Source organism: Mauremys reevesii, linkage group 9, assembly GCF_016161935.1.
Source record: "Mauremys reevesii isolate NIE-2019 linkage group 9, ASM1616193v1, whole genome shotgun sequence".
NCBI lineage: Eukaryota > Metazoa > Chordata > Testudines > Geoemydidae > Mauremys > Mauremys reevesii.
The window spans coordinates 56,807,661-56,823,443 of NC_052631.1; the positions used below are offsets into that span (position 1 = coordinate 56,807,661).

The window sequence follows — 15,783 nt, forward strand, 5'->3', positions numbered from 1 at the left end:
TCAGAAGAGGGCAGATTGAAAGATGAGACAGGCACCTATCAATGGGGACAAGATAGCTGTGATCAAAACCAGCATGGGGTAACTCCCTGAGAGACTTGATGAAAGAACAAGATAAAGGATGAGAAAAACAATTTAAGAAAACAAGCACTTGTCAAACAACAACTGATTACAGCATGATGGTTTAAAACTCATTGGTCCCAAATGAAGGAAAATCACTATATAAAAAAGGTGCCTTGCCATGAAACTTTGGGTTCATCCTGCCAAGACTTCCCCGGAGCATCATGTTGCGACCGACAGAGCCTGGCTCCTACCTACCCACGATCCAGGGGCGGCTCTAGACACCAGCGCGCCAAGCAGGCGCGTGGGGCGGCCCTTTCCCGGGGGGCGGCATTTGGCTCCGGTGGCATGACTGCGGCGGGTCCCCTCTTCCCGCGGCTCCGGTTGAGCTCCCGCAGGCATGACTGCGGCAGGTCCGCTCCTCCCTGGCTCCGGTGGACCTGCCGCAGTCATACCGGCGGGAGCTCAACCGGAGCCGCGGGAAGAGGGGACCCGCCGCGGGACCGCGGAAGGGCGGCGCAGCGCACCGCGTTGCTTGGGGCAGCCTACTTTCTAGAGCCGCCCCTGCCACGATCAACCTAGCTGGCCACTAGATTGATCTGGATTCTGGACTGGTAACTATAACATTGACTGGCAGTCTAACTGCTAATTGTTGTATCTTCAATAAACACGGCGTATTGCCTTTTCCCCTGAAAAAGACGCTGTGTGCTTCTTATAAGCATAACAACCCCCTTCCTCCAAAAGTCTCAGAGAGATATCTAGAGAAATCAAGGTCCATAAACTGGCCCGTCTGCAAGGGAGTGTATCACTGTAGTCTGGTCAGACAGAAGTGTCCTTATGTGTCTTGAGATAGACCTTTCTGGAAGAGAAGTTGCCATGACCTCTTCCTAATCAGATTTCAAACTGATCAAGTTGCTTTAAGTAATTTCTCATCCAGAACTATAGAGAAGTTTTGCAGACACACCCATTACACTACATTGCACCTTTGCAGAACACCAGAGCAGGGAAGGAGACCCAGACCAGACGAGGCAAATAGACTCCACAGTCAAGATGCTTGTCACCTCTGGTCTGGGAAAGCCTGAGTCCATGGATCTTCAGAGCACATTGCTAGAGCTGGGGAAGTTTCTTATTGAGGGTTAGAGAGTTAAGTATTAAGAACCTCATATAGCAAGAATTCAGCTTAAGTGCAACCAGACACGGTTGAGTGCATCAGTTACCAAATAAATACCTCCCTCCATTATTCTGAAAGGCAGGAAAAGGGCTTAGCCCACTGGACACATCTATCTGTTTATATGCTGTGGTCACCAGGTGATTTTAGAGTGGGGCCATGATGATATAAAAAGGCACATGCCAGGACTGACTAAACCATAGAATCACAGAAAGTAGGGCTGGAAAGGTCCATGAGATGTCAAGTCCAGCACCTTGCACTGAGGCAGGACCAAGTAAACCCAGACCATCCCTGACAGGTGTTTGTCCAATCTGTCATAAAACCTCCAAAGAGGGGAATTAAAAAAACAAAACAAAAACAAACCCAAACCCTCCCTTGGAAGCCTATTTCAGAAAGAAAGTTTTTCATCACTTGAAACCTTCCAGCAGAAAACCACCACATTTACCTATCTAAAGCCTAAATGGAGAAGAAAGCCAAGCCAAAAATAGACTGGATCCCAAACACAACTGCATCTCTGTACAAGCCAATTTACTGGGGCTTAATACTCTCATGAGAGGCAGAAGCAGACTAGGATCCCCGACTAGGATCTTGAAAGAGCAAGCAGGGCTACAGAACCACTGTAGCTTGCTCAACCCCATTACACAGAAAGCGGCTGTCTTCATTAGTGCCTGATGAGATAATGCCTAGAGTACAAATGATGCTTCCTCAGCATAAGCCAAGAATCCACCAGAGACAGGATACGTAATGGCCAGCTAACTTGTGGCATGTCCTTGGCAAGTCACCTAACCTCTGTGTCAGTTTCCCCACTTGGAAAAAAAATGAGGTTGAGCAGGAGGCATATGTTAAGGCACTTTACACTCTTGGATGAAAGGTGCTGTATAGATATAAGTATTATTTCCTTTCCACTTCCCTCTTACACTTCCGGGGCTCCTTTTAGGTGACAACTTTAGAGACTCTCAACACCCCTCCTTAATCTACCTCAAGGAATGGCATGAGGCACCACTACTTCAGCTAGAGGTGGGGAAAGGATGCAAACTACATCTGCAGTAGGAGAGGATAAGGAATCAAGCCTGAATCTCCCACACTGCAGTGCACAGCCACCACTGAAGCACTACAGGTCACTGGGTAAGAGATGCATTTTGGTCTAACAGGAGACTGTCACTGTTTGATACAAACAGTATGGCATAACTAGGAAAAAAACCATGACTAGGGTTGCCAGGCATCTGGTTTTTGACCATAATGCCTGGTCGAAAAGGGATTCTGGCGGCTCCATTCAGCAGTGCTGACCAGGCCACTAAGAGTCCGGTTGGTGGCGCAGCGGGGCTAAGGTAGGCTCCCTGCCTGCCCTGGCTCCGTGCAGCTCCCGGAAGCGGCTGGCATGTCCAGCTCCTAGGCGCAGGGGCAGCCATGGGGGCTCCGCGCACTGCCCCTGCAGCTCCCATTGGCCAACTGAACAATCTGGATAAAATCTTGCCCTTAACTCCAATTAAAATTATTTGTGCTATTCCTAAATGCTAAAGAGGTTCCACCCTTATAATGGGGGAAGCAGGAAGTACGGCAGCAACCCCTTACAACTAATGCTTTGAATATTTAATGTATCAAACATGTACCCTCAATCTCTAAGCATGTTTATAGTCATTAGAAACATAATGTTTAGAAATACCCAAGCTGTACAAGACCAACTCAAAACTTCCTGGAAGAAAATCTGGACCTACTTTGCTCATTTAGAAAGAGCCTGAGTGACTAAACAGGCCTTGCAACACGCTCAAGGCAAACTGCCAGTCCAAGAGGGGGGAGAAGAGGATAGATATATTACAGAGTTGAAGGCCTCTTTCAAGATGACTCTGCCAGATTTCAAATCTAGGGTCTCTCAGCAAGAATCTCATCTGATTTCAACTGTCTGCAGAATAATCCAGACCCAAATTATATAGCACCTTGCAAATCAAAATCTATGTCTTGAACCATGCCCAGAAACAAGTAAGTAACCAGTATAGTCAAAATAATGATGCAATATACTCCATATGCAGACCAGTAAGTGAACAGGTTGCTGCATTCTGCATTAGCTGAAGTTTCCCAGTGATCTTTCAGAGAAGACTCAAGAAAGTGAATGAGAGTAACTCAATCAGGTGGTGAGGAAGAGAAAAGAAATCATGAGACACTGTACAGTTTCAGTTGTCTACAATTTGGGGTTTCATACTTATGCAGTCAAGTACCCCAAAATGCACTACAGTGCTTGGCATCTTTGATGAAAAGCAGCAAGAGACTTTGCAGAACTAAGGCCTAGACAACAGTAAGTGCTGAGCTGCCATCTGAGATAATTGAGTTAGATTGTTTGCTCATTCTTCATGCTAGCATGGAGCAGGAATCAATACAGACATAGCACAGTTATGTCTCTTCACTCAACAGTACTGCCCCCACTCACTGAGGAGAACTCCATAGTCTTCCTAGACTAGAAGACTGTAGCTACAGCTCAGAACTGGAGGAGAGAGAAGAAATAAGGGAATTCTCCAAAAACACTCTAGGAAAATGCAGTCCAGATTAAATTACTCAGAGACTAATTATCAATGGCTTGCTATCAAACTGGGAAGGTTTAGTCTTAAGAAAAGACAGCTGGGGGGAACCTGATGTTAGTCTTCAAATCTGTTAAGGGCTGTTATAAAAAGGACTGTGATCAATTGTTCTCCATGCCCACCAAAGGTAGGACAAGAAGAAATGGGCTTACTCTGCAGCCAGGGAAATTTAGATTAGATATTAGGAAAACATTCTAACTCTGAGGGTATCTCTAGTATAAATTCCCTAGGGAGGTTGTGGAATCCCCATCACTGGAGGCTTTTAAGAAAAGGTTGGACAAACATGTCAAGGGTGATCTAAGTTTACTTGGTCCTGCCTCAGTGCAGATGGCCTCTAGAAGTCCCTTCCAGCCCTAGATTGATATGATTCTATTTGCTTGTGGGGGGCAAAAAGAGCCACAAGGGATACAGAACACAATCCCTTCCCTATCACTTTGTTGGGAAATCTCCTAAGGTCACCAGAAAAGGTTTTCTCCAAATCAGATTCAGTACAGACAATGCATGGTACGTGTTGTTCCACAGTACATATGTTAACAAAACTAGCATGAGCAACATTTGTATCAATAGACTACAGATTCCTTCTTGACCTCTATAGTGAATATTTAAACTTGATGACTTGAGCAGAAAGTGAGCCAAACTTCTTTTTAGCTCCCCTCATTTTCGTTCATTTAAAATGAGGAAAAGTTTTTATCCTATCCTCCAAAGCTTCCATGTGGCTCTTAGTTTATTTTGACCTGACAGGTGTCCCTTTAAAGATATTCCTACCATTAACACCACCTTACATTAAAACAAATGTGAAAATCTAACCTTCTTTTCTGTACTTAGGCTGTTTATTTTTTGCATCTCTCAGCCTGAGCATCAGGAACACAAAAGCTGCCATGATTGGTCAAATCCCGTCTAGTCAGACGGGCAGTAAAAGATGTTTCACAGACCTTGTGTGGTATAACATGGCAGTGCATTAGCCCAATACAAGAGAACTATTACTCACCCTGTGGCAGTAGGATTTATGTTTGTATTTTGTATGACTCCATAACGATTATGAAATAACCAGCTCCTTAAAGAAGTTTCTTCCTAGCCCATAACATAAGAACAGCCACACTGGGTCAGACCAAAGGTCCATCCAGCCCAGTATCCTCCCCAGAGGGAGTGAACCTAACAGGCAATGATCAAGTGATCTCTCTCCTGCCATCCATCTCCACCCTCTGACAGAGGCTGGGGACACCGTTCCTTACCCATCCTGGCTAATAGCTATTAATAGCTATTAATGAACTTAACTAGATAAATTCATGGAGGTTCTCTTTTAAACCCTGTTAATAATCTTAGCCTTCACAACCTCCTCAGACAAGGAGTTCCACAGGTTGACTGTGCACTGTTTGAAGAAGAACTTCCTTTTATTTGTTTTAAACCTGCTGCCCATTAATTTCATTTGGTGGCCCCTAGTTCTTATATTATGGGAACAAGTAAATATTTTTTTCTTATTCACTTTCTCCACACCACTCATGATTTTATATACCTCTATCATATCCCCCCTTAGTCTCCTCTTTTCCAAGCTGAAAAGTCCTAGCCTCTTTAATCTCTCCTCATATGGGACCCGTTCCAAACCCCTAATCGTTTTAGTTGCCCTTCTCTGAACCTTTTCTAATGCCAGTATATCTTTTTTGAGATGAGAACACATCTGTATACAGTATTCAAGATGTGGGCCTACCATGGATTTATATAACGGCAATAAGATATTCTCCATCTTATTCTCTATCCCTTTTTTAATTATTCCTAACATCCTGTTTGCTTTTTTGACTGCCGTTGCACACTGCATGGACGTCTTCAGAGAACTATCCACGATGACTCCAAGATCTCCTTCCTGATTAGTTGCAGCTAAATTAGCCCCCATCATATTGTATGTATAGTTCCAATGTGCATTACTTTACATTTATCCACATTAGATTTCATTTGCCACTTTGTTGCCCAATCACTTAGTTTTGTGAGATCTTTTTTAAGTTCTTCACAATCTGCTTTGGTCTTAACTATCTTGAGCAGTTTAGTATCAGCTGCAAATTTTGCCACCTCACTGTTTACCCCTTTCTCCAGATCATTTATGAATAAGTTGAATAGGGTTGGTCCTAAGACTGACCCTTGGGAAACACCACTAGTTACTTCTCTCCATTCTGAGAATTTACCATTTATTCCTACCCTTGGTTCCCTGTCTTTTAACCAGTTCTCAATATATGAAAGGATCTTCCCTCTTATCCCATGACAACTTAATTTACGTAATTCAGCTGTTGATGCATGTTCTGAAACATGAAGGTTTATATCCCTTCTACTTTCCCCCCTAGCAAATGTAACTGTACATTTTCTCATGATCTGTGAGAGTGTTTAATCCTTATTTTGAATCCAATTAAATAATTGGCCTAAATTACCGTATATACTCGATCATAAGCTGGTTCATTTATAAGCCGCCCCCCGCCCCCCTCCTCCCCCCGATGGATAAGTAAAAATGGAAATTTTTTTATGACCCCTTCATAAGCCAACCCTATAATTCAGGGGTCAGCAAACTTTGGCTCCCGGGCCATCAGGATAAGCCGCTGGTGGGCTGAGATGGTTTGTTTACCTCGAGCGTCCGCAGGCACAGAGGTAAACCTAAGTAAACAAAGTGTCCCGGCGTGTCAGCTGTTTACACTGACGGGCCGGAACAGCAACTGGTGGGGAAATTTTTTGTAGGGGAGAAGCTGGGGGTCAGGGGAGTAACCCCTGTGACCACCCCCCACATGATCCCAGCCCTATCCTGGGACCCCCACACTCTCCCCATCCCATCTCTTCCCAGCTTATCTGGGGAGGACCAGGGGAGGATGTCTCTGGCCTGGCTAGAGCTGCTCCCGCAGGCTGGATGGCGCGACCGCAGACTACTCCGGCGGGCCAGACCAGGCGGCGTGGCTGCAGCATGTTCCAGCGGGCTGGGCGGCGAGGCCGAGCGGCATGGCTGCAGCCTGCCAGCCCATAGCTGCAGCTGCTTCGGAGGCTGGGGGGCAGAGCAGTGTGGCCAGAAGCTGAGAGACTCTTGCCCCACCTCTTCCCTTCTGGGCTCTGCTGCCTCTCCTTGCTTCATTCATAAACCGACCCCCTTAGCTGGTGCTTCCCTTTTTTACTAAAAAAAACCTGGCTTATTAACAAGTACATACGGTGTATATATAGTGACATTTAATTCCAGAGATAAACTAAAATAAACTGGCCTGTTGCACTTTGCATACCTGATCAATTTCATACTCAGGTTCTCATGCACTGACAGTCTTACATAGTTCAGGTTTTTAAATACAAGCCAAGAGATTTTCCACTGAAAACTTTTGTTGCATCACTGATACGTTTCTATTGTTCGAGTTCCGTAAAACCTTGCTTTTACTAAATTCAAGTTTGATGAGTCTTTCATTCTGTGTCCCTTTTTAGTGTTTAATTATTGTTGAGAGATAAGAACTTACCAAGCCTAGACTGAAGAGGGGAAAAAACAAAAATAAAACAGACTTTCCTTACAACTTCCATCAAGTTCATTGACTAGCTTCCCATCAAAGTCAGCCTTCATTCTACCTCTCCACCCCTTTTGCAAATGAAATTAATAGGCAGCAGGTTTTAAACAAATAAAAGGAAATATTTCTTTACACAAAACACAGTCAACCGGTGGAACTCCTTGCCAGAGGATGTTGTGAAGACCAAGACCATAACAGAGTTAAAAAAAAAAAACTAGATAAATTCATGGAAGATATGTCCATCAATGGTTATTAGCCAGGAATGGTGTCCCTGGGGGTGGGGGAGGGATAGCTCAGTGGTTTGAGCACTGGCCTGCTAAACCCAGGGTAGAGTTCAATCCTTGAGGGGGCCACGTAGGGATCTGGGGCAAAATTCAGTACTTGGTCCTGTTAGTGAAGGCAGGGGGCTGGACTCGATGATCTTTTAGGGTCCCTTCCAGTTCTATGAGATAAGTATATCTCCATATATGAATATGAATAGCCTCTGTTTGCCAGAAACTGGGACTGAGTGACAGGGGATGGATCACTTGATGATTACCTGTTCTGTTCATTCCCTCTGGGACACCTGGCACTAGCCACTGTCAGAAGACAGGATACTGGGCTAGATGGACATAAGAACGGCCATACTGGGTCAGACCAAAGGTCCATCTAGCCCAGTATCCTGTCTACCGACAGTGGCCAATGCCAGGTGCCCCAGAGGGAGTGAACCTAACAGGTAATGAACAAGTGATCTCTCTCCTGCCATCCATCTCCACCCTCTGACAGAGTATAGGCACACCATTCCTTACCCATTGTGGCTAATAGCCATTAATGGACTTAACTGGATAAGTTCATGGAGATTCTCTTTTAAATGCTGTTATAGTCCTAGCCTTCACAACCTCCTCAGGTAAGGAGTTCCACAAGTTGGCCATTCTTATGTTTGCATAAAAGCACACATGCAAAGTCAGAAGCTAGCTGACTTCCACAGTCTTCCGGTTTCCACTTCCAGCATCCCCCTATGAGCTAAAACCAGAACACATCACTCAATGCGAGCACCTAACCAGAACAGGTGGGAAAACAGCAAACTTTGTTTTCCCTTTTGTAATTATTGAGTAATATTTGTTCTCTTCCCCACCCCCTCCACATTTAAAGCTAATTTGGTTTCAAAATTGCCTTTGTCTCTAACAAAAGATTATACAACTCTCACCTACAGAAGTTCAACTGTCACAAAGCTTCTCCCAAGATCGTCTCACTATTTTCCCTCCTGTTTACCTCTACTTCTATATGGCAGCTCTCTTTAGAAAGGGACAGCTTTGCTGTTGGAAGTCTGTCCCTTTCCTCCCACTCTTAAAGAGAGACTATCAGTTTATGCCAAAATATTTAGATTTGTACGAGCAAAATATTGGGACTTGTTTTGGGGACTGGCATTAAAAACCCTTTTGAGGCGTTTACAAGCTCAGCAAGGTAACATTCACCCATACACCAGAACCTGAAAGTGAAACCAACAAGCTTGCCCAGGAGAAGAGAAATGCAATAAGTAAACAAGATAAAGGCAGGCTAGAGAACAAACAGCACCAACAGGGAAGGTTAAATGAGAGGTTTAGATTCCAGTCAGCAACTGCAGGTGTTGTTAGTGAGGCAAATCAGGAAGGCTGCAATGTCTCTGGGTGAAACTTCCTGGCAACACCCCACAGGTGTACAGGCGACAGCCACCAACTTGGACACCCCACTCCTCCTCGATTGCACCAGACGCTACTAATAAATGTCGCTGCATGATGCGGCTTCTCGGTCCTTTGGGTGGAAAGCCCCAGGCTCTGCCCCTGAGCTTCAGCACTCTCCTTGGGTGATAACTCCCACCCCTACTCCTTCTACCTGTCCCCCACACTTCTTCCGTCTGCCTCTAGTCCCCATTTGGGCCCAGCCCCACACCTCCTCCTCCTGCTGCTTTATTGCTCCTACTCCCGCCCCAAGACCCACCCACCCCAGCCTCCTCCTGCCCCCCGCCAGTCCTACCCTTCCCCCCCCCTGCCCCCAGGCCCTCTTCCGCCGTCCTCCTGCTTTATTACCCCCCCCCCTTCTCCCCAATCCTCCTCCTCCTCCTGTCCCCCAAGCCCACTCCCCAGACCCACATCCCCCAGCCTCCTCCTGCCCCCCAGATTCCCTCCAGATTCCTCCTGCCCCCAGCCCTACCCCTACCCCTACCCCCTCCTCTGGAGCCTTCCACCAACTCCCGCCCCCTCTCACCTGCACCCGCGGCCTCGCTTTCCGGGCGGGGGTGTCCCCAGCCCGGTGCACTGTTTACCTGCCTCCCCAAGTCGCTTTCCCCTCCGTTCGGCGAGCACGTGCACTTCCGCCAAAGACGCTCCCGACGCCGCAGGAACTCACGGGAAATGTAGTCACCAGCGCGGGGAGGGGGCCGCTTCCGCCCGAGCCGCGCTGCACGTTGGGAAACGCCACCTACCCAGCCGCTCTGACTGCTGGGTATTGTAGTTCTAAGGTGAGCGCGTCCGGCTCGCTGGAAGAGGCTCCGCCGAGAGCCCAGGACAGCAGCGAGCAGCCGAGGGGCAGGGGGCAGCTCCCCTGGCTGGCTCAAGACTAGGGTGACCAGACGGCCCGATTTCTAGGCGTTTGTCCCACGTCCAGATCGATGTTTGGGCGGGACGCAAGTTGTCCCGATATTTCGCACCCCTGGGTGTTATTTTTCTTTCTTGTTTCCCCTCCCCCCTCTCTCTGCCGGCGGCACTCTGGGACTCCGCGCTTTTTTTTTGCTGTGCCGGCAGGACTCCACTGCCACCCCCCTCCCCCCCGCCGGCAGGACTCCGTTATTTTCTCTCTCTCTCTCTCTGCCGGCAGGACTTCGGGATGCCGGTTTTTTATGTTTTGTTTTTTTTTGCTCCACCGGTGGGGACCCCCCCCGTGTCCCGATATTTTCTTCATCCTATCTGGTCACCCTACTCAAGACTGCCCAGCCCGTGTCCTCCTGGGGCCTCCCTAGACCCGCTGCCCCAAATCACATTCAGATTCCAGTTCGAAGCGACTCGCAGAGCACCCCCCCCCCCCACCAGCAGCAGCGTCCGCTAGAGGGCCCCACCCCCAGCACCTAAGATTTAGTAAGTGGTATTTTCAGTAAAAGCCATGGGCAGGTCACTGGCCGCCGTGACTTTTTGTTTATTGCTGTGACCTGTTCGTTACTTTTACCAAAAATACCCCCGAGGTAGCCTTAGTGATGTACCACCTATCCACTCAGAGCAAGACTTCACAGTATGTTTGATGGTAATGGGGCAGATTCTCCATCCCTGCCCTGAAACGCCATAATACCAAGATGAGAGCAGCCCACAGCTTCCCAGACCAGAAAATAACAGTTGGGGATGTTGAAAATGCCTGTTATCCTCTGGGACCCAGACACAGGCAGCCTGGACAGTGGTCAGGATCTGTTCAATTACAGGCTGAGCAAGTGCAGAATGGTGGAATGTGAGACGCCGAGCATGTCAGTTTGATCACGCAGCAGCCCCAGAGTGCATCCCGCCACCGCTTGATCTTCCTGCCCCCACGCTGATTTTTCCTGCGGTCTTCCTGCCCCCACTCTCATCTCGGTTGTCCCTCCCTGTCCTCACGTTCTCCCCTCCCTGTCCTCACTCACTCTGGCTGTAATTTGACTTAAATTCCTGATTTTTAACCAGGTTATCTGAAACGATATCACTTGCTGAGGATAACAGAACAAAGATAAAGAGCGGATGCTTCTTGAATGCCAGCAGTCACGACCATACGCGCTATGCTTTGCTTTGCATGAATGATACCTGATTACTTACTGCATGCCATGTATGGTAAAGTACCATATGTCCCTGGAGGATTTCCTCAACAATCCACACATTAACAAACTTTCTTTCTAAGTAACTATACTGTCTCGCATCCTAAGTCCTCTCTGGGCAAATCAATCAATCATTAAAAAAAAAAAAAAACAAAACAATTTGCGCGTCATTCTCTGGAATAGTTGCTTGTGAGGGCTGGGAGCAGGAATTCTCTTCCTCTTCTTCTTCCTCTTCATCTTCCCTGTCTGCATAATCCTCAGACATGGGCATTACAACCCCCCCCACCTCGGACGGGTCAGTCAGGGGTGGGGTACTTGTCAGCCAGCTCCTAAAATTCCATGCAGCCATCAGCATGAGATTCAAACCCGGGGTTGGGTTGTTTTGGTGATGACCAGTCCTGATCCTGTAGCATCTCACATCATGCTATCTCTGCCATCCGTTTCCTCACATGGCAGAGTCAGACAATTTTCTCCATATTTCAGCACCAGTCATGCTCAGGATATGCTCTGTGGTGCAGATATGTAGTTAGGTGCCAAGGACATAGCTTGTTGTGGCGCTGTCCTTTAAAAATAAGTTACCCTTTATTTTTCACATACCTTCATTTCCTAATCCTGCTCTCACTGCATTTCTCCCAAGCAGCCAGTGTCATACAGACCCTTGGCAGGTCCCATGAATGCCTTTGAGTGGAATTAACGAGCCACAAGAGCAGCAGCGTCGCCAACCCTAAGTGTTCAAATTTGAGCCAGGCCCCTCCAAATTATGGGACTGACTTAAAAATCACAAGGTTTTTTTGTTTTGTTTTGCTTTGTTGTTTTTTTAATAGTACATTTGGAGTTCTTTTTATTTGACTTCTGGTTTTCTATACTGTCATTTCTTGCAATTTTACTGTGAGTGGCATAATATTTAGTGGCTAGGTTAGCATCTCAGTTATGGAATCTGATCATTTCCTGACAATTGTAGCTTTCATTTTTTAAAAAAGCTAAATTTCTGGCCCTCTTGGCTGCAAAGAAGTGCTTGAAAGCATGAACCATACATGTACCAGCACCAGAAAGCAAACAAAAAGAAACCCAACTGAGTTTTTAAAGCCAATCTCATGATTTTAGGGGCCTTGACTAATTTTTATTAACACATTACTGAGTTTTGAACCTTTAGGCTGCACTCAGGTCACATTTCCAAGCTTTTCTCTTCAACAAAGGGCTAGAAACTTGTTTAAAAACACAGAAAGCTGAAATTCCCAGGCAATCACGGGACCCCAGGAGCTGCGGGCTTTAAGAAACACAACAAATATAGCTCCAATTTGGCAATGCCGGGAAAGTGCTTTCAGAGCACACCAAAATCGTCCCTGTTTGCCCACTTCACTAGGGTTGGACTACAACTCCCAGAATCCCTTAGCAGCGTCGGAGGAAGAGGAAGGAAATTCTTCCCAGGCAGCAATGGCTGAAGAGGTGGAGAGGAAGCCGGTGCTTGAGATGGTGAGTGTCTGGGAGGCCAGGGCTCCCTGGCTGGATGCACTAGGGAGGCAGGCTGGGGGACTCAGGCTTGTGGCAGAAGAGCCACGTGGTGACCCACTGCTTCCCCTGTGCAGCCCCCAGGGTGTGCTGTTCCCAGATCCTTCAGCTTCCGCGGGCCTGGGAGTGCTTTCATGAGTGGCCCTGTTTTCTGCCTAGCTCGATCTTTATCTGGCTCCCATGGCTGGAATATCTGAGAGCCCACCTGCGGTCCTGGATTCAGAGAGAAAAGGCGCGTTGTCTCTGTTCTGCACATGGGGGCTGGGTCTGCACTGGGGTGAGTGATGATTGCACCAGGTAGCTTGCAGCAGAACTGGGACTTACACCCAGATCTGTCCTAAAATACTGTTTTATTTGTGGTCCCACCCCAGCCTCCATACCCCAGTACTTCAGCCCTTCAAACATAATGAGTTGAGCTCCTACCCCAAATCATGAGATTTTAGAATATAGTAAATGTGGGTTCTTTATATTTTCTTTCTGGGTTTTCAGCCTTTTTTGAGGCTCATGTTTTCAAGCTTTCTCTACCACCATGAGCACTAGAAACTTTACTTTTCTTTGAAAATGAAAACAGGTTCTCACAAAATCATTTGAATCTAGAAGCTGGGGCTTTAAGAAAAACACTTGTGATTCTAGACAGTTGGAAATGCTGTTCCCCCCTTCCCCATCTGCTTAGTTGTCTCATCACCTGTTGTCTTTTCTTCTAGCCTGTAAGGAGCAGATCCCCAAAGCTATTTAGGCCGCTAACTCCCATGGATTTCCCATTGGGAATTAGGTGCCTAAATCCCTTTGAGCAGGGCCTGGATTGTTAGTCACACTATATTTGTACAGTACCTAGCACAATGGATCCCAGTTTGGTCAACACTAGGCACTACTGCAATATAAATGTTCAGTAGTAATAAGATTTTGAGTCTCCTTAAGTGTAAGGCCACACTTCTGGTTTTGCTAGGACCTTTTGCCTCCACAGCCCACCACTCTGTTAAAATGAGCTCAGTGTGCCCTGCAACTGAGGCCAGAAAGCAAGTGTATCCTTCAGAAGAAGATAAGATGTGGCATAGCTACAGAGCAATAGAGGAACCACCAACCTGTTACTGATCTTCAGCCAATCCCATTCAGAGTTTTCATCTCCCTACATTCAGCTTGAGCCTCCATTACAATTAATGCTGCAAACTTCCTCTGTGTAATGTAGTTCTAAGTATTGGCTGTTGGTAACAGCAGATGTGTTGTTTATAATTAAGAACATTTTATGCTTGGTTTACAGTGTGGTTTGGAGCAAGGGAGTCAAGAAGGATGTCGATAAATTGGAGAGGGTTCAGAGAAGAGCCATGTGAATGATTAAAGGATTAGAAAACCTGCCTTACAGTGATAGACACAAGGTGCTTGATCTTAACAAAGAGAAGATTGTTTAATAATGGGCTCTCCCATCTATCCAAGGGTAGGTCTACACTTAAAACGCTGAAGCAGCACCGCTGCACCAATGCAGCTGTGCCACTGTAGCGCTTCAGTGAAGACACTATTATCTGATAGGAGACCTTCTCCCACCAGCATAGTTAAGCCACCTCTGTAAGAAGCAGTAGCTAGCTATGTCGACAGGAGAATCCCTCCTGTTGACATAGTGCTGTCTGCACCAGGGGTTAAGTCAGTATAACTGGGTTGCTCTGGGGTGCGGATTTTTCACAACCCTGAGTGATGTAGTTACACTGATGTAAATTTATAGTGTAGTTCTGGCCAGAGAAAGGTATAGCATGATATAATGGCTGGATGTTAAAAATAGACAATTTCAGACTGGAAATAAAGCATACATTTTTAACAGTGAGAATAATTAACCATTGGAACAACCAAGGATTGTGATAGGTTTTTCATCAGTGACAGTTTTGATTGGATGTTTTTCTAAAAGCTCTGTTCTAGGGATTATTGTGGTGCAGTTCTCTGGCTTGCGTTATACAGGAGATGAGACTAGGTGATTACAATGGTCCCTTCTGGTCTTGGAATCTAATGACACTGAAAAGAATGGGGAGTTTTGACATTGATATCAGTGGGAGTTGGGACCAGGATTAGGGGCATAGGCCTTCATAGGGGTGGGTTCAATTAACTGTAACCTAATACATTCGATTAAAGGATTCTCTAAATATAGGATATTGTGCCAGAACAGAAAGTTGTATGTGAAACCACAGCTGCATGGCGTATGGCATATTATTTTATAATCAGTCTAGCCCAGCAGTGGAGCAGTTGGGGGATTAGTTTGTTTAGCAGACAAAATCTTGTCCCTTGCGTAGCAGTGAATTACTATGGGCTCAGTGTTTTCCTGCAAGGGTTAATCACACATTGGGGAAGAAATCTTTCTATCAGGGATTCACAGAAGTGGCAGGAGGTCCCCATCTCCAAAAATCCATAGGTCCTTGATGAATGTATAGGTCATAGAGACAGCTGGCATTGGCACAGAAGTCACTTCCTTCTGCCATCTCCACAGCCCTGTTTCATGGTAGTGTGGCTTCTTCAGGAGTTGTGATGCCAGAGCTCCCCTGCTGCTCTCATTGTTTCACAGAACAGGCAGGGAACCAGGTCAGGATGAACAGAGAGATGGTCAGTATGAAGTTGTATACTAGGTAAGGCCCTGGATTGGTTTTATTTGGGGTTGGGTAGTGCTATGGCAAACAGCCATTATTTGCCCCTTCACTTGCCCTCTCTTGAGATACAGAGCTTGAATTTACATGGCAGGTGGTCTATGCAGTCTAAGGGATGTCTCAGGTGGGATGGTGGTTAGGGCACCCGCCTAGGACTTGGGTGAACCAGGTTCAGTTCCCTGCTCTTTTACAGACTCCCTGTATAACCTTGGGCCAGTTGCTTAGTCTCTCTGGACCGCAATTCCCCATCTGTACAATAAGGATAATAGCACTGCCTTACTTCCCAGGGCATTGGGAGCATAACTATATCAGAGACTGTAAGGTGCTCAGATGCTGCAGTGAGAGGTCTGTATAGTGCCTGAGATAGATCGAAGGGGTAAGTACTAGGGCTGTCAAGCGATTACAAAAATTAATTGCGATTAATTGCGCAATTAAAAAATTAATAGAATACCATTTATTTAAATATTTTTGGATGTTTTCTACATTTTCAAATATATTGATTTCAATTACAACTCAGAATACAAAGTGTATAGTCCTCCCTTTATATTTATTTTTTATT

At 46.3% G+C, this 15,783-nt stretch overlaps 2 protein-coding genes across 6 annotated transcripts in view; one reads left to right on the plus strand and one right to left on the minus strand.

The window, feature by feature from the left end:
* VAMP7 (vesicle associated membrane protein 7) overlaps positions 1–9,741 on the minus strand; it is a 31,012-nt gene extending 21,271 nt beyond the window's left edge. Inside the window, exon 1 of one of the 4 annotated variants that reach the window (XM_039487695.1) lies at positions 9,589–9,741. The gene's annotated coding sequence lies outside the window, so the exon portion shown is untranslated. Of the gene's footprint in view, positions 1–9,530 lie in introns of all 4 variants that reach the window. The other 3 variants (XM_039487697.1, XM_039487696.1, XM_039487698.1) reach the window with 3 other exon arrangements.
* A 24-nt stretch (positions 9,742–9,765) lies between these two features.
* Positions 9,766–15,783, plus strand: part of LOC120371671 (DNA-directed RNA polymerases I and III subunit RPAC2-like) — a 34,410-nt gene continuing 28,392 nt past the window's right edge. The window contains exons 1-2 of one of the 2 annotated variants that reach the window (XM_039487700.1): positions 9,766–9,783; positions 12,458–12,567. In XM_039487700.1, the coding sequence (XP_039343634.1) occupies positions 12,529–12,567 (39 nt within the window). In that variant the 5' untranslated portion in view covers positions 9,766–9,783; positions 12,458–12,528. Of the gene's footprint in view, positions 9,784–12,437; positions 12,568–15,783 lie in introns of those variants that run through there. The other variant, XM_039487701.1, reaches the window with a different exon arrangement.